Genomic DNA, 19,415 nt, shown 5'->3' on the forward strand with positions numbered 1-19,415 from the left:
ATATGGAGTTGGTCCCCCTTTTGCTGCTATAACAGCCTTCACTCTTCTGGGAAGGCTTTCCACTAGATGTTGGAACATTGCTGCAGGGACTTGCTTCCATTCAGCCACAAGAGCATTACTGAGGTCGAGCACTGATGTTGGGCGATTAGGCCTGGCTAGCAGTCGGCGTTCCAATTCATCCCAATGGGGTTGAGGTCAGGGCTCTGTGCAAGCCATTCAAGTTCTTCCACACCGATCTCAACAAACCATTTCTGTATGGACCTTGCTTTGTGCACAGGGGCATTATCATGCTGAAACAGGAAAGGGCCTTCCCCAACTGTTGCCACAAAGTTGGAATGACAGAATCGTCTAGAATGTCATTGTATGCTGTAGCATTAAGATTTCCCTTCACTGGAACCAAGGAGCCTAGCCTGAACCATGAAAAACAGCCCCAGACTATTATTCCTCCTCCACCAAACTTTACAGTTGGCACTATGTATTGGGGCAGGTAGTGTTCTCCTGGCATCCGCCAAATCCAGATTCGCTAATCGGACTGCCAAATGGTGATGCACACGTTTCCACTGCTCCAGAGTGTAATGGCGGCGAGCTTTACACCATTTCAGCCGACGCTTGGCATTGAGCATGGTGATCTTAGGCTTGTGTGTGGCTGCTCGGCCATGGAAACCCATTTAATGAAGCTCCCGGCGAACAGTTCTTGTGCTGATGTTGCTTCCAGAGGCAGTTTGGAACTCGGTAGTGAGTGTTACAACCGAGGATAGACAATTTTTTTTGCCGTACGCGTTTCAGCAACTGACGGTCCCTTTCTGTGAGCTTGTGTGGCCTACCACTTCACGGCTGAGCCGTTGTTGCTCCTAGACGTTTCCACTTCACAATAGCAGCACTTACAGTTGACCGGGGCAGCTCTAGCAGGGCAAAAATTTGACGAACTGACTTGTTGGAAAGGTGGCATCCTATGACGGTGCCACGTTGAAAGTCACTGTGCTCTTCAGTAAGGCCATTCTACTGCCAATGTTTGTCTATGGACATTGCATGGCTGTGTGCTCGACTTTATACACCTGTCAACAACCAATGTGTCTGAATCCACTAATTTGAAGGGGTGTCCACATACTTTTGTATGTATAGTGTACCTCTGGGTTAAAACTAGCTGTGTGAAATTGATTTGGAAAGGACGAGTTGGGCATGTAAATTGGCTTGGAAGACTTCTTTGTAACAGAAACCTCTGGGGAGCCCTATAGCACTCGTCAAACCTACGGCTAGGCAGGCTGCTGTGGCAGGGTCTGTGTAGAGTAGACTAATGGAGTGAGACATGCTCATTCCGATCACAGAAGTGGAGAAAGAAAGAGGCCTGTGGTTATACATAGTATGTGGCAAAGTACATTACAGGACGTTGCACACTGGGTTCAGGCACTGCCATCGGCGGCGTTCCAAATGGCACCCTATTCCCTATATAGTGCACTACTTTTGACCAGGGCCGATAAGACTCTGGTCAAAAGTCGTGCACTGTGAGGAATAGGGTGCCATTTGGGACAGTCATCGTTGTCTCCTCGAGAATAACACAGAGAGAATAAACACAGGCTCTCACATCCTCTGTTCCGCTTACATTCTCCCCCTGCCCCTGTCTGTCCCTGCCACAGAGCAGAGCACACTCCAGACGTTTATATCTCCAGACACATTCTCTCATCTAGACCTCTGTGGAATGCCAAACCCAAGTGAAGAAACACATTCAATATTCAACCTACTAAGTCGAAGGCTCCTTTGAATCAAGCATTGAACAATTGATTGTTCTTCCCAGAGTGAGTGGTTTTTGTTAAAAACCTGTCTCTCAAAATTACATCTATTTGCCCTTGAAAAGTCTGTCTGAATATCTTTTAAAGGCCCAGTACAGTAGAAATTCAGTTTTTTAAATCATATTGTACAACAGCTGATGAAACTGACACTAGCAGTGTGAAAATACAATCTACACAGGACTTTCTAATCAGCAGGTTTGCATGGATGGGAGTTTCGGCTTGCCGGGTGACATCACCAGTTGGTAAACTGGTTAATAGACCAATAACAAAGAGAGTTCCAAAGAGTTCTCTGGCAATTCCCCTCCCCACTCCCAGACAGTCCTAGCTAAATTCTCGCTTGAGAAATAGTTTTTTGATAAAAAGCAATTTTTGTCCATTTTAATGGAAAACTATTACAGTAAGGTACTTACTTGTTACCCAGAAATGATATTGATATATCAATTTGATATTGATATAAAAACAGCCTTTAAAATATATGACAATACTGTAAACAAGAGCCTGATGAATGAAACTTTAATGGAAGCCATCATCTGTCATGCTCAAAATGGGATCACAGCAATTCACTTTGGGGTTGTGTGTGAAGCCAATATTTCAGTCAGCTTGATTGGGCTTACTATCTGTGACAACAGTGGAGGATAATCTTGGCTAAAGAAAAATCTTTCATCAAACTCACCAGAGAAATCAAATCCCTGCATCTCCAAACAAATGAACATGCTGCATCTTTCTTTGACTATGACTTATGAAAGGAATAATGGGTCTGGATAACCATTTATAAAGGTTTTAGAGAAGAGGCAATAGAAACATTTAACTGGCAAAAACAATGTTTCTCCTATCCACAGGAAACATAAACAAGAACTGTACAGCGGACGGATGGTCTGATGTTTTCCCCAACATCAGCAGTGTGTGTGGGGCAGAAGAAAAGCATGATAAGGTAAACAGGGTGATGTTCTTTTAAGTTCTAGATCTCTACATCTATTGTCTCTCTGGTGTTGTATCATTGTTCTTAGTTTGACCAAGAAACTTCATGATATGACTTGAAAGTAGATTTATTTGGAAATATAATACAGTACTCTATTATATATTAGATATTGCAATGAAGGTGTTGATACGTTGGACCTCAGAGAGCGAAACAAGGCAATGTTCTTGTGTGATAGATTTTTCCATGGTTTTATATGATATCAAATTTGATTGTTTGGTCTGATTTCTGAGTGTCAAGGCCCTCATGCTGGTAATGGAAACTAGCAGTAGAACCCTTTGCTAAGAACCCTTTGCTAAATGCATTGAAATTCTGTCCTCGGTCTGTTTTGATAGGGAAGGTGTGCTGCAGTGTGTGTGTTTGTGTGCTCACTTCTACCTGATGACTTGAAATACAGATGAAACACAGGCGCCTTAAAGGCTAAATAAAACATCCTGTTCACTGTGGCACCCAGCTGTCTCCTCAATCTAAACATTGTACCAGGCTGTGTCCCAAATGGCACCCTATTCCCTATAGTGCACTGCTTTTGACCAGAGCCCTGAGGTAGAACAGGGTTGGGGAGTAACTGAATACAAGTAATCAGTTACATGTAATCTGATTACAAAACTAACTGTATTCCGTAACGTTACCAGCAAAAATATTGTCATCTGATTACAGATTACATCTTGGACTATTTTTAAATTCAAAACACCTTTCTGTTTTCTCAGTGACATTCAATTCATCATTGGAAAAATGCGCACGTTTAAGTTTGTTCTACCTGAGGGAGTCTGACCACAAATCAGAGACCACTATGATGACACACCAAATGGGTTTGATGGATCCTTTTTGTCTTCTTCTGATGCCTCTTAAGGGGAAAGTAATCCAAAAGTAACTGAATGTAATCTGTTTACATTACTGAGTTTGGATAATCCAAAAGTTATGTTACTGATTTACAATTTTGGACAGGTAACCTACCTAACCCTGGTGGTGAATTGGGTGACATTTTGGATACAGACTCCGAGTTACTGTCCTCCTGGTTGGCCCACTACAGCAGATGTTAGTAAGAGGCCAAGCAAGTAGCAACAGATTCATACTGCTATTCCACTGCCCAGCATTTGATCAGAGATGAGACCTGAAAAAGGAAAATCAAACTGAGATCATTTAAATAATACTCCCAACCAGGGTTGGGTAGGTTACTTTGTAAATGTAATCCGTTACAGTTGCTAGTTATGTGTCAAAACTGTAATCAGTAACCTAATCTGATTAACTGTTAGATTACTTTCCCCTTAAGAGGCATCAGAAGAAGACAAAAAGGATCCATCAAACACATGTGGTGTGTCATCATAGTGGTCTCTGACTTGTGGTCAGACTCACTCAGGTGCAACAAACTTAAACGTGTGCCTTTTTTCCATGCTAAATTGAATGTCATTGAGATAACAAGAAGGTGTCGTAATGTAGTTTTTTGCAAACATCCTTTCTGTAAAAAAAAAAGATCTAAGAAATAATCCGTTTTTCAAAAGTATCTGTAAACAGATTACAATATTTTGCTGGTAACATTACTGAATACAGTTCATTTTTTTGTAATCAGGTTACTTGCAACCCTGCTCCCAACACCAGTAATTCTCATTTGACATACTGACTGAAGTAAAAGTGTTGTCAACGATTCCCTCCCATTCACTTGTTATATTCAGATTGGGGCATGAATGTCAGTACCTTTGAATAGCCTATTGTGCTCACTTTTTCTCTCTTCTGTTGGAGGTTATCCAAGATGCGCCTCTGGTCTGGATCACAGGGCCACAATTGGCACTGTGCTTATCTCCATCTGAAAAAATATGGAATATTAAATGTACTGAAAGGTTTTCCTTTAGCTGTGTGACCTTTCCACCGGTCCATCTGTCTTAAGGCCAGTCCAGTCTTTCGGAAAGGAAAGTTCATCTTCTCACTATGAAAAATAGATAGGAAACGTATCCTCAATGACTTGTTTCACACCTGTAGTTCATACATTCTGGGTTGCAACTAGTAGTAGTGAAGCAAGGAATTAGTAGTAGTGAAGCAAGTAGTAGTGAAGCAAGGTATTCTTGAAGGTGGTGGAGGGGCAAGAAGTACCAAACGATGCCCCCTGCCATTACCAAATATAGTGCAAGCTCTTTGGGACCCTGCCTTTGGGATGTGACCTCTTGCCTCAGTGCCAGTCTGTTTGTGCTTTCATGCCAACTCCTTGTCACTCATCGTTATGTTTGGCTTGACAATGGAGTTGGCAAGAGAACAAACAGATCTGGCACCAGGCTATTTAACATCAACTTTGGCTGTATAACCTTTTCTTATAGTTGTATTTGAAGGTGCGTTATGACGTTCATTGATGTGTGATGTTCAAACCTAACGTAACCTTCATATATATGAAGTGTGATGTCTCCGTGATAATACATGAATAGATTCATTGACATTCTTACTGAAGCAATTATGTAAGTTTGACAGTATATTAGGTTGTGTCTATCATGTACAGTACATCAGTTGCATGCTGTGTGTCCTCTAAAGGCAATTTCCTAAGAACAACGTGATGCCCTGGAGAGCCAATTCTGTCCCTGTGGCAGAGTCAGAAGTGGCAAAGTCTCCTAAAGGGGAAACATTTAGGACTCTCACTTGTTCCTCTCATACTGGTAAAGATATTTAAAAAAAACTATATTTGTAGGATCAAAGGCTATTTCTGGTGATACAGATGGGCAGATTAGCGGGACAGATGTTGATTGCCCTTTTGACATGATGATCCCTGCCAATTAGGCAAAATTCAGTACACAGTTTTGCTGTGGCTAATTATTTATTTGAGGTATCATTATGTAGAATAAAATGGGTAGTTTGGATCCTGGATGCTTATTGGTTGATAGGTGTTAGGCATTTCCTATGGATAACTTTCAACAGTTCCATCTGAATACGCTTGGAAAGTGTACTGAAGACACCTTGCAGTTTTGATACGTACTTTGTAGTGAAGGTGTATTTCATGTAATCAATTGGGGTGTTTTTTATCAACTAAATGTACGCTAAGTTTTCTTTAAAATCTTTTGGAGGAGATACAGAGATATCAAAACAAATCAAAACCTTTTCTTGGAAGGATGAAAGGTTTCTATTCAACTGTATCTGTCATTTCACTGTTTACAACTGTCTATAGGGATACATTCGTTCTGTAGGAAGTGTGTGTGTGTCTGTGCGTGCGTCCACGTTTTGTAGAACAATGAGCAATGGAAAGTGTGAAGTGCAGGTGGAGAAGAGATGTCACTGCTACAGGATAGGAGCTCACTCAATGCTTTTAGAAAGAGTGACTGTTTTACCAAGAGAATGTCAATTTGGCACTGCCTCAAAGGAATGACTGCGAGCATTGGTGCGTTGGTACGGTCCTTGTCTGACATTTGTTTTAGAGTATGTCTCTTTGTTTTTCACTCGACTGTAGTAAAAGGGGGGGAAATCAAACCTTTGACTAATTTCCTGGGGAAACAAGATAAGAGGGCAAATTCGAGCAGGTCATTTTATTGACATATTTTCATCTCTTTGAATCTGTGAATCACTCTTTGAGTGGGTTGAATGATTAGCAGAAAAGGCACTGTACTTACAATGGCTCCTTTCAGGGGAAGGCTCTTTCTGACAGTAATGCTCGGTACATCTTTTTCTCCCCAATGTTTTTAAACACCGTCTCTAAAGTCTCTAAAGTACACTTTTGTGACTGAAAATGATGTTTCTATAGATCCTACAGTCTTTCAGTTTCAACATGTTGCTGGTGATGATTATATGATTTTACATCTGTCATTTGGTGTTAGGATCAAAGTCCATTCTGAAAGGGACCCATACGCTGGACCTGTGCCCTGTATGTTCTTTCTCCTGACTCGTCTTCTATGGTGCTGAAGTGAATGCCCATCTGAGATAAATTATATATACAGCTTTGATACTGCCAATGACTGTATGTTCTCTCACCTATAGCTTGTCTTCTTTACGGTGGTGAAGACGCTGTATACGCTGGGCCACAGTTTGTCTTTGATCGCCCTCACAACCGGGAGCGCCATCCTCTGTCTATTCAGGTGAGAGTTAGGATGAGTCCCCAAAGACACCCTATTTCCTATATAGTGGTCAAATGTAGTGCATCATATACTGTAGGAAATAAGGTGCTATTTGGGAAACAGTCTTTGTCACTCACTGTAGAGAGAAGCAGCAGGGTATTGTCACACAGCAGAGATCCTCTGATAAATCACTAGAGATCCTCTGATAAATCATTTCTTCCACTCCCTCTATAGAAAACTCCACTGCACACGGAACTACATTCACCTCAACCTGTTCTTTTCCTTCATCCTGAGAGCGGTGGCAGTCCTTGTGAAGGACGACATCCTCTTCTCTCGCAATCAGTGCTCTGAGCAGCCTTCACTGGTGAGTCAGGTTGTTCATCAGCCTGTATACCTCTGATTCTTATAGATCATTGACAATTCCAACTGATATGTATTGGTATAGATGTACAGTTGAAGTTGGAAGTTTACATGCACTTAGGTTGGAGTCATTAAACTCATTTTTCAACCACTCCACAAATTTCTTGTTAACAAACTATAGTTTTGGCACAAGTACTTTTTCCAACAATTGTTTACAGAGAGATTATTTAATTTATAATTCACAGTATCACAATTCCAGTGTGTCAGAAGTTTACATGCACTAAGTTGACTGTGCCTTTAAACAGCTTGGAAAAATCCAGAAAATTATTGCTTTAGAAGCTTCTGATAGGCTAATTCAAATCAAATGTATTTATATAGCCCTTCTTACATCAGCTGATATATCAAAGTGCTGTACAGAAACCCAGCCTAAAACCCCAAATAGCAAGCAATGCAGGTGTAGAAGCATGGTGGCTAGGAAAAACTCCCTAGAAAGGCCAAAACCTAGGAAGAAACCTAGAGAGGAACCAGGCTATGAGGGGTAGCCAGTCCTCTTCTGGCTGTGCCGGGTGGAGATTATAACAGAACATGGTCAAGATGTTCAAATGTTCATAAATTACCAGCATGGTCAAATAATAGTAATCACAGTGAACAGGTCAGGGTTCCATAGCCGCAGGCAGAACAGTTGAAACTGGAGCAGCAGCACGGCCAGGTGGACTGGGGACAACAAGGAGTCATCATGCCAGGTAGTCCTGAGGCATGGTCCTTGGGCTCAGGTCCTCCGAGAGAGAGAATTAGAGAGAGCATACTTAAATTCACACAGGACACCGGATAGGACAGGAGAAATACTCCAGATATAAGACTGACCCTAGCCCGCCGACACATAAACTACTGCAGCATAAATACTGGAGGCTGAGACAGGAGGGGTCAGGAGACACTGTGGCCCCATCCGATAATTGACATCATTTGAGTCAATTGGAGTTGTACCTGTGGATCTATTTCAAGGCCTACCTTCAAACTCAGTGCCTCTTTGCTTGACATCATGGGAAAATCAAAAGAAATCAGCCAAGACCTCAGAAAAAATTGTAGACCTCCACAAGTCTGGTTCATCCTTGGGAGCAATTTCCAAGTGCCTGAAGGTACCACATTCATCTGTACAAACAATAGTACGCAAAGTCAAGGTATTGGAGTGGCCATCCCAAAGCCCTGACCTCAATCATATTGAAAAATTGTGGGCAGAACTGAAAAAGCGTGTGCGAGCAAGGAGGCCTACAAACCTGACTCAGTTACACCAGCTCTGTCAGGAGGAATGGGACAAATTCACCCAACTTATTGTAGGAAGCTTGTGGAAGGCTACCCGAAACGTTTGACCCAAGTTAAACAATTTAAAGGCAATGCTACCAAATACTAATAGAGTGTATGTAAATTTCTGACCCACTGGGAATGTGATGACAGAACTAAAAGCTGAAATAAATCATTCTCTTTATTATTATTCTGTCATTTCACATGCTTAAAATAAAGTGGTGATCCTAACTGACCTAAGACAGGGACTTTTTACTAGGATTAAATGCCAGGAATTGTGAAACTGAGTTTAAATGTATTTTGCTAAGGTGTATGTAAACTTCTGACTTCAACTGTATTTGTGTAGATTTGCTATGAAACGTGTTTCTTTCACTTCTTTGAAATTGAGGTACGGAATTCAGTTTCCGTTGGACACATTTTGATTCTTGCTCCTTCAGTTCACTCCGATTGTGTTGGTTTGGGGAAACTTTAGACAAAGATCTGGTAACCACTCATTTCTATCAGAATAAGTACATGGAATTTAGTTTCCATATAGTTACACACTTTGGTTATTTGTGTTGAGTGTCCTGTAGTTTCTCTTTGTATAGCAGCACAAGTGATGGACTACAATGTTGTTCCAGATTGGATGCAAGGCGAGCCTGGTGATTTTTCAATATTTTATCATGGCCAACTTCTTCTGGTTGCTGGTCGAGGGCCTCTACCTCCATACACTCCTGATTGTCATCTTCTCTGAAAATAGACACTTCATCGTTTATCTTCTCATTGGCTGGGGTAAGCTAGTCATTAACATATATCCAATGTATCAAAAACAGTGAGGAACATGCAGTACATCCAATCCATTTATGCTATGAGATTGTATTCAGTGAATTCTCCATCTGTATTTCAGGATTCCCAACCGTGTTTGTTTCTGCATGGGCTATTACAAGGGTTTATTTTGAGGATACTGGGTAAGTCACCTAGGAAAGCATAAATGTACATGGTTGGTAGAGTAGTGGATTATTTTCATGTGTGATTGCCAGATAGGGACGTGCAGACATTTGGGGGGCAGTGCAACACCGTCCATCTTTTTTTGGGGTGCGGGGGGGCCGCACCCCAAAAAAAGAAAATCGGTGAAATATTTTCTGGTACAACACACTCACTCATCAAACATTGTATGCAAGCCAGTGACTCCTAGGCCTAGAGACAACCAGAGAATGAATGATAATGTAGGCTAAATATGCTAGCTAGTTAGCAATGCCGTCGGGTTAAAAAAATAGTTTTCACTTGATTTGAGTGTGTTCTGCTGCTGACATCTGCCTCTTACTAACAATCAGTCAAATTGCCCCATTCTTTCCTGGTAGGAGGCTACTATTGAAGTTGGATCTGTCATGAGTCTCATTCACTGTTAGGGGCAAAGAACAAGGAAATGTCTCCCCGCCCGCCCGCAGCCAGTGGCCACTGCATGCAAGTCAGATGAGTGCGGTCTTGGGGGGGGGGTATTTTCTGAGATTCAAGAGTTTATGAAATGACCTAATTTTATGCTCAATTTGTTACGTTTAAAATTAAGAACAATATTCTAAGAGACCTGAATGGTGCAGTGGTCTAAGGTACTACAGCCTGGGGCTGTGACCGTGAACACCAAAGGGCCGTGCACAATTGGTCCAGCACCGTCTGGGTTAGGGGAGGGTTTGACCAGCAGTGCTTTCCTTGGCTCATCGCGCTCTAGCGACTCCTTGTGGCGGCCCGGGTGCCTGCAAGCTGACTTCGGTCAGTCGGACAGTGTTTCCTCCGACACATCGGTGCGGCTGACTTCAGGGTTAAGCGAGCAGTGTGTCTCCCAATGGGCTAGGGAGAGATGAAGGTGGGTCATGTTTCACGTCTCGACCTTTATCTCTCCCTAGCCCATTGGGAGTTGCAGCATTTAGATAAGGTCACTCCTTGTGAAAAACACCAATTGAATATTATGATAAAATTTTGGGTAAAATGGGGAATATTATTTTTAAATGTTTTATTTTTTTTTAATAATAAAATGTAAATTATCGATGAGCTGCGCGGGCACTTTTTAATAAGAGGGGAAAAGGGCAGGTGTTTGGGCACTGGTTGAACCCAATCTGTGCATGTGCCTGTTGCCAGACTTAATGTAGATGTGCTGTTTGTCTTGGATTGCATGAAAGAATTTGATTGTGATTATAAAGTTAATGAAGCATTGGCAACCTTTGTCATTTTAATTTATTTCTCAAATCAGTTTAAACCAGTTCAAAGTGCTCAATCAATCAAATGTATTTATAAAGCCCTTTTTACATCAGCCGATGACACAAAGTGCTATACAGAAACCCAGCCTAAAACCCCAAACAGCAAGCAATGCAGATGTAGAAGCACGGTGGCTAGGAAGAACTCCCTAGAAATGCAGGAACCTAGGAGTGCTGTGCTTAGGTTAGTATGGCCAGGGATGCATGGCACGTGTTAACTAACATCTTCGTATGGGTATCATTTCCTATTCCTTCAGATGCTGGGAACAGAATGATAACCCAATCCCCAAGTGGGTGATCAATGTACCCATAGGCTTCTCCATCATGGTGGGTATATATCATTTATCCTTCTCGGTTGCTGCGGTTTTAATGTCCTTTACCACATGCAGGATCAAACCCCTGCTACATCCCAAGCATTAACTAAACAGAATGTGTCCAGGAGATAAGTAAATGCCACACAGAGAATATTCCGATCTGTCATGTTAGGTAGCCAGCGCATACTGGGGAGCTGATAGGACTGTAACGGCAAGAGCATGTTAAACGTAGATGCTCTGCATGCATGTGAATTGATGCTGGCCTGGATGTAGTTCAAGGTTGAGCTAGCTTTATCGAACTGTCATTTCATTTTACAACAGGTGATTTATATGGAAATAAGTACTGTTGTCTTATCTGATTGCATAACACATCCCTTAATGTTTACCAACGCTGGTTATAGCTGAGTTAACTGCCCTTAAAAAGAACTTCAGTAACCAAATTTCACTAAATATACAACATACTGTATGTCAATATATGTTGACTGGGTTTCCAGGTGAACTTCCTCCTGTTCATCAGTATTATAAGGATTTTGGTTCAGAAGCTGAGGTGTCCTGATGTGGGTGGCAACGACCAGTCACAATACAGGTATGTGTTGTTGTGGTCAGTCAGTCAGTCAGTCACAATACAGGTATGTGTTGTTGTGGTCAGTCAGTCAGTCAGTCACAATACAGGTATGTGTTGTTGTGGTCAGTCAGTCACAATACAGGTATGTGTTGTTGTGGTCAGTCAGTCACAATACAGGTATGTGTTGTTGTGGTCAGTCAGTCACAATACAGGTATGTGTTGTTGTGGTCAGTCAGTCACAATACAGGTATGTGTTGTTGTGGTCAGTTAGTCACAATACAGGTATGTGTTGTTGTGGTCAGTCAGTCACAAAACAGGTATGTGTTGTTGTGGTCAGTCAGTCACAATACAGGTATGTGTTGTTGTGGTCAGTCAGTCACAATACAGGTATGTGTTGTTGTGGTCAGTCAGTCACAATACAGGGAGACCTATGTGTTACTGCACTCAGGCAACAGACCATGAATACTCAGTGTCAACATTCCTGAACAGAGAAATGAAGTGCTCAAATGTTTCAGTATGCCTTTGTATGTCACTCTGACATATGGTATTTTAGTTGACTTCTTAAGCATAAGACATAGATATGTAGCTTATTGTTCTATTGTGCACATTGTAGAGTGACACTAGATTCGTCTAAGCTATAGAGGTGGTCAGCACAGCACGTATTTGCCTTCAGGGAGAAATATTCCCATCTTGTCTGTGAGCGGATTTAAGGGCTGAGAAGCGGCTGGCGACGCTAAGACTGGATGAGCTGCTGTCTACTGCTACAGGAAAGTCCACCTTGGTTGGCACTTAGCAGTCAGGGCCCCTTCACGATTTAGGATGTGTCTGAAATGGCACCCTATTGCCTTCATAGTGCACAACTGTTAGTGCCCATAGAGCTCTGGTCAAAAGTAGTGCACTATGGGTTACTCTCACAGCACAGCAAACAACATGGGGCCCTCAAAAGGCTCTGACTGCATGTGTTGGTATGGACGTGAGTACGTAGACCTGATTAGTTTAGATTTTTGTTGTGGCCCCCACACCCATCAAAGTTGCCCATCCCTGCCTTATATGCTCCCTATCATTTAATGGGTAAACACCAATTTTTTGTGGACGTATTAACAACAATTATTATTAAATTATACACTGAGTATACAAAACATGCACTTTCCATGACATAGACTGACCAAGTGAATCCAGGTGAAAGCTATGATCCCTTGTGTAAATGAAGGGGAGGAGACAGGTTAAATAATGATTTTTAAGCCTTGAGACAATATAGACATGGATTTTGTATATGTGTCATTCAGAGGGTGAATAGGCAAGGCAAAAATATTGAAGTGCCTTTGAACGGGGTAAGGAATTAGGTGCCAGGCGCACCGGTTTGCATCAAGAACTGGAACGCTGCTGGGTTTTTCACTCAACAGTTATCCATGTGTATCAAGAATGGTCCACCACCCAAAGGACAGCCAACCAACTTGACACAACTGTGGGAAGCATTGGAGTCAACATTGGCCAGCATCCCTTTGGAACGCTTTCGACACCTTGTAGAGTCCATGACTCAACTAATTGAGGCTGTTTTGAGGGCAAAAGGGGGGGGGGGGGGGGTGCAACTCAATATTAGGAAGGTGTTCACAATGTTGGCTATACTCAGTGTATGTGATTGTATAACAGTGTAGTCTCTAGGTCCCCTCCATAGAGTGTGTCTGTAATATTGTGTGTCTGGTTTCAGGAGGTTGGCCAAATCCACTCTCCTGCTGATCCCCCTGTTTGGCATCCATTACGTTGTCTTTGTGTCTCTCAGTGAATCCATGGAAAATTATAAAATCTTCTTTGACCTTGCTATCGGCTCCTTTCAGGTAAAACTGATCCTTTTTGGATATTTTAATCCATCACAATATATTTTGGCTATATTTGGGGGCATTTTTGTTTTGGATTGTTTTTGGTTGTTTCTCATTTTGAAGACTTTCTGTTGCTGTTCTGTTGACAGGGCCTGGTGGTTGCAATCCTGTACTGTTTCTTAAACAGTGAGGTAAGCTCTCTCCTTGATTGCTCTTAATTGCATTTTATTCTGGAATGAATAGGTTGCCTTGGGCACTGATGGCCCAGTTAAGAAGACGCACAACAGTGTAAATGATTAGGGTTGAATCAGTGTTGACAAAGTCTTCCTTGGCCCAAATTAGGATATATGAGAAGCAACGTGCAGGCGTTTATAAAAGCTGTTGTGTACATCATTGTAATTGACCTCAACCTCGACAAGACGGAGCAGCTCCGCGGTTGACAACTCCAGTGTCCCGCTCCCAGAGTGCAAAGAACCTTGGCTTGACCCTGGACAGCACTCAGTTGTTCTCTGCAAACATCAAAGCAGTGACTCGCTCCTGCAGGTTGATGCTCTACAACATCCGTAGAGTATGACCCTACCTCACACAGGAAGCAGCACAGATCCTAATCCAGGCACTTGTCATCACCTGTCTGGACTATTGCAACTTGCTGTTGGCTGGGCTCCCCACTTGTGCCATCAAACCCCTGCAACTTATACAGAACGCTGCAGTCTGCCTGTGTTCAAGCTACCCAAGTTCTCCCATGTCACCCTGCTACTCCACACACTCCACTGGAAGACCATGGTACTTTCCTACGGCGCAGCAAGAGGAACTGCACCTCCCTACCTTCAGGCTCTGCTCAAACCCCACACCCCAACCTGAGTAGTCCGTTCTGCCACCTCTGGTCTCTTAGCCCTTCCACCCCTACGGGAGGCCAGCTCCCGCTCAGCTCAGCCCAGTCCAAGCTCTTGCCTGACCTGGCAACCTAATGGGGGAACCAGTTTTCCCCCTGAAGCTAGGACAGCAGAGTCCCTGCCCATCTTTCAAAAACTGAAACCCTACCTCTTTTAACAATATCTTAAATAATCCCACAGCACCCCCTCACACCCCTCCTCAACGACCCCCCCCCCAAAAATACAAAACAAAAACACATTTGTGAACTAACACTCGCACTGGATTTTTTTCCCGCTTACCGGCTCTGACTAGGCTGATAGCAACTTTATTGAGGAAAAATGTACTTGACAGTGATAAGTGCTAAATTACTAAAGTGTTAATTATGAAAAATGTTTAAAGGTATTTTGTTAGCAGTTACTACAAATGTACATTTTAATTGTTGTCTGCTTGTTTTCATTGTAGTGAAACGATGAGTACGGCATTTTATAAGAATTTATATAAGCAATGTAGTGACAGATGTGGGCTAGTTTTCCCTCTGTACTAAAAGATTTACCTTGCTACTTCAGGTTCAAGGGGAACTCAAGAGAAAATGGCGGAGTATATGCCTCAACTGCCATATGGCCAGAAACTATACCCAGCACAACACCTACACCTCCAGAAACGGCTCAGAGAACATGGCTCAGTTCCAACGTAATTCTCGTGCTCAGTCCTTCCTGCAGACAGAGACCACTGATGTGTGAGGGCTGCGTGTAAAGAGGGATCGGTCTCCATTAAAACACTCTGGTATTGGCCTAAATACACACTACAGCACACACAGCCTACAGTTGTGGGCACTAAAAAGTTAGCTTGGACCACGGTATTGGCAGAACAATTGGCACAATGGCACTCTAGGATCACCTAATGAGTTTGTCACTAAAACCTGGACCCCGGTACAGGGTTTGAAATTGTTATTTTTTTGTGCCCGCAATTTATGGCAGATGGCGTAACAGGGTATTTTTGAACAGATATGAATAAATTGGGCTATACTGCATTAATGTCAATATTTGTAATAATTGGTTAGTTTAAGTAAACATTTCATTACTGGATGCCAGGGAGAAGTGCTCTGCATGGCTCTTATATCTTTATCTCTCCCCCTCTATCTCTCTCCCTGTAGTAAAATGGATTTGACTCTGTGGTTAACGACCAGAGATGCCTCTGCCTATACACCCACGGTTCCACGGCCACTAGGGGGTCCCCAATCCAAAAACGAAAAAAAACGTAGGAACTCAGTCGGGGTTTCAACTTACTGTTGAGAGTTACAAAGTAGAATAGACAAGTTGCAATTTAGAAATGTGGTCATGCATTGCAGTTTGCCACTTGTCATGTCAGTCACTGACAGTCACTCAAGTTAGCCCAGCTATGTCAGCTCAATTCTTTAGATTGCTGGGAAAGGTAGTCTACCCAGCTATCTAAACCCTGTAGTAATCATCACCAAGTTACAGACTGGGCACGGAGTGTGCCGAAGGGCCCTGTCCTCCAGCCCCCCCCCCCCCCCCCCCCCCCATTTGATTTTGTTAGTCACTCTCACTCAGATATCATAAGTCATGGCAAAATGTGTAGAATTGCAAGAAATTAGCTTTAAAACGGCAAAATGTTCTCTTCACCTCAGATAATGTTGCAGTTTTTTTCATTAATTTCATGCAATTCTACTCCTTTTGCCATGGGGCAGAGAGAAAGTTGTTCAGGTTCAAAGGTAATATCCTTCAATTCTGCACATTTAGTCATAGGGTGCACTGAAATGTTTGCAGTTTTTAATAGGATATCTGAGTGAGAGTGACTAACTAAATCAATGGGGCCCCCATGGTCGGTAATTCAACCATGATTACTACAAGTTTAGATCGCTGGCTGGAATAGTTTACCAATCTAAAAAACTTTAGCCTACGTGGGATAATTGAGTGACTGTAAGAGACAAACTGCTGATGCACAACCACATTTTCGAAATTGCACCTTTTGTATTCTGCTATTCTAACTCTCAACAGTAGGTTTGAGTTCCTCCATTTTTTTTTTTTAATGATATATTAGCCGAGCTGACTGTGGTTCTAGTAAATCCATTGCAATTTTGACAAAACATGATTACAAGGAAACTAGAATTGTCAGGGCAAGGATGTGTATTAGTTATACTACATGTGTACATTTTACATGTTGCTTTGGATTGCCATCAAAAGGATTATAAAATAAGATTGTTGACAAAAAAACACAGGTTTTCTGCATCAGTTGTCTAAGAACTGTAAGAGTAGGGCTTAGAGGAGGTGAACGACCATTGTGTACATAAGAGTATCTTGACCTACTGCAAAGTACTGGTATGTCATGTTTGCTGAGATATATCTCAGAATTATTTTCTGCAAAGACCATGAATGTTATACCACATGATTGTGGTATAGTGTTGCATCATGTGAATGTAATTTCCCTCTGTCTTTTACAGTATGCTATGCTTTTTGTTGTTGTTTGTGTTCATTCGTCAAGGCAATCAACCAAAGCCTTCTCTGATGTAAGTTATACAGCTATGTTGTCCATGTAAATGTTAACTCAAGGTATGAGTTCTGTGGTAGATAACGTAAATGCTCCAGTCTGGGATGCTATACACACATCCATCCGGCATACCAAACTGACCCAGACCGTGATTTCAGGTGCTTGGTGTAGATATGAAAGAAAGACAGGAAATGAATGCTGATTAGCTTGGCTTTTTCCTCAGTGTTTTCACTGAGAAGGTGACAATGTTGACTTGAGGTCACATAAGAACAAGTCCTTGGCTCCAACATTCAAATCTTTTGTGTTTAGTAAAAAATTATTCCCAAAGGTTATATCTACTGTAAGGTTATTCCCTGATCACCTAAGAGATTTCAGACGACCTCATGTATTTGCCATGTAAAATACTGCCAGGATTGTGTGTGCTTTTTCTGGGGCATGTTTGTCATTGATGTACAGTAGTCAATCAAAATGTTAAGTGCCTAATACTTGCTATTTAATCGTAATTATTTATTCCACATCCTATTGCCATGTCTGTTTCCCAAATGGCACACTATTCCCTACGTAGTGCAACAGTTTTGACCAGCTCTGTTCAAAAGTAGTGCACAAAATAGGAATAGGGTGTAATTTAGGGTGCATCCTATGTGTATATTAAATGCCATAGCTTTCATGAACATTAGTGATGTATCCTTGTATTGATTAGCCTGACTGTCTGTCTGTGTGTTCATGTCAACTCCTTGTCACTCATTGTCAGGCTAAGTGCCATACGCATTGTCATTGGTTTAACATAGACAGCCATGGAGTTGGCAAGAGCACAACCAGATTTGGGACTAGGCTACAAGGCTGTATGTCCTTAAGAGAACAAAATGTTTGCCTTTATGGTTAAATATATCTTTACATTAGCTGTATTCTCACCGCTATACCCTCCCACCACGGGGGGACATTTTATAAGGTTGCATAACAAACATTTTTATATATTAGCAACATGCTATTGAATGATGCTTTGTTTAATGTCTGGGTACATGTATGTCATGAGATCATGATGAGTAAACAATACAGCACCTTTTATGACTCATTTCGTCATTGATGAGGCTTGCCCATGAACTCATTTTGAAGGGCACCACCATGGTCGTTTCCAATGCTAATACCAATGACTATTAATAGGTAGAATAATCCCTAAAGGGCTTGTTGCATGATAAACAACACAAATGGAGAGAGAAAAAAGTTAAAGAGGAAAGCTAATACAATCAAGGAGATCCCACTACAAGTACATTTGTTACAGCCTATGTTTTGCTGTTACTGATTAAACCTTGTCCTTCCTGCTAGTTCATAGACTCTGTTTAGAGCTCTGGGTTACTTTCCATATATGTCCCAAATCACCCTATTCCCGACATAGTGCACTACTTTTGACCAGGGCCACTAGGCTCTGGTCAAAAGTAGTGCACTATGCAGGTAATAGGGTGCCAATTGGGCCGTAGACCAGGATGCGAGGACGCTAGCTGAACGTGTTGCTGACTCGGAGACGGGGAGCTGTGGTGATCTGAGCTGACATAGCTGCTCTGGGGCAGAGGCAGCAGCACTAATTGGAAGAGAAGATGCTGTCCAAGAAAGAACCACTGATCCACACTGGATTCACTCTATTTCTCTACACATCCTGGTAGTCATATTATACCCCTATTCTAGCATTTGGCATATGAGAGGATGGGATATGAGAATTGTGAATGAGTGGGTTTAATGTGAGAATCTGTTCATTACTATCTTGTCAAAATATCTGTATCAAAACTTTTAAGAATGAGAGGCCTCAGGCTAATGGTGTTACTACGCATAGATTTGAGCCATAGATGGAGATCTAACAGTTGTTTCGTTATACTTCTTTCTCAAAGCTGTTAAGAAACCTCCTCCTTACAGCTCGAGTGAACCTTCCACACCTCCAACATTACTGGCTACACTAATGGATTGTTTTGAGCAGTAGAGACCACACAAGGCTCCTCTGGAATGATTGCAAACAAATGCGAGTGAGCATATGAGAGACGTGATAAATACCATCACTCACGCTTATCTGCACTAGAGGTAAAATGTTACATGGATTATGTTGCCACGAATAAGCATGCTTTATTTCATTCTCTCAAACTACACTGAACAAAAATATAAACGCAACATAAAGTGTTGGTCCTGTGTTTCATGAGCTGTAAAAAAAATGACAAAATTAATTCCATACACAAAAATCTTATTTCTCTCAAATGTTGTGCACACATTTGTTTACATCCCTGTTAGTGAGCATTTCTCCTTTGTCAAGATAATCCATCCACCTGACAGATGTGGCATATCAAGAAACTGATTAAACGGCATGATCATTACACTGGTGCACCTTGTGCTGGGACGATAAAAGGCCACTTTAAAATGTGCAGTTTTGTCACACAACACAATGCCACAGATGTCTCAAGTTTTGAGGGATTGTGCAATTGGCATGCTGACTGCAGAAACGTTCCAGAGAATTTAATGTGCATTTCGCTACCATAAGCTGCTTCCGATGTCGTTTTAGATAAAATTTGGCAGTGCATCCAACCAGCCTCACAATCGTAGACCACGTGGTTAGTCTATGGTTGTGAGGCCGGTTGGATGTACTGCCAAATTCTCTAAAACGATAGTCCAGGACCTTCACATTCGGC

The 19,415-nt window shown here is 42.0% G+C and overlaps 1 protein-coding gene across 2 annotated transcripts in view; it reads left to right on the forward strand.

Moving 5' to 3' along the window:
- The window catches only part of LOC106568823 (vasoactive intestinal polypeptide receptor 2), a 29,478-nt gene extending 13,712 nt beyond the window's left edge, over positions 1-15,766 (forward strand). Inside the window, exons 4-14 of one of the 2 annotated variants that reach the window (XM_014139515.3) lie at positions 2,627-2,718; positions 6,709-6,806; positions 7,020-7,149; positions 9,065-9,215; positions 9,331-9,391; positions 10,930-10,999; positions 11,481-11,572; positions 13,260-13,386; positions 13,518-13,559; positions 14,808-15,024; positions 15,395-15,766. In XM_014139515.3, coding sequence (XP_013994990.1) covers positions 2,627-2,718; positions 6,709-6,806; positions 7,020-7,149; positions 9,065-9,215; positions 9,331-9,391; positions 10,930-10,999; positions 11,481-11,572; positions 13,260-13,386; positions 13,518-13,559; positions 14,808-14,981 — 1,037 coding nt within the window. In that variant the 3' untranslated portion in view covers positions 14,982-15,024; positions 15,395-15,766. Of the gene's footprint in view, positions 1-2,626; positions 2,719-6,708; positions 6,807-7,019; positions 7,150-9,064; positions 9,216-9,330; positions 9,392-10,929; positions 11,000-11,480; positions 11,573-13,259; positions 13,387-13,517; positions 13,560-14,807 lie in introns of both variants that reach the window. The other variant, XM_082960837.1, reaches the window with a different exon arrangement.
- The last annotated feature ends 3,649 nt before the right edge of the window (positions 15,767-19,415 follow it).

Source organism: Salmo salar, chromosome 14 (assembly GCF_965601325.2).
Source record: "Salmo salar chromosome 14, fSalSal1, whole genome shotgun sequence".
NCBI lineage: Eukaryota > Metazoa > Chordata > Actinopteri > Salmoniformes > Salmonidae > Salmo > Salmo salar.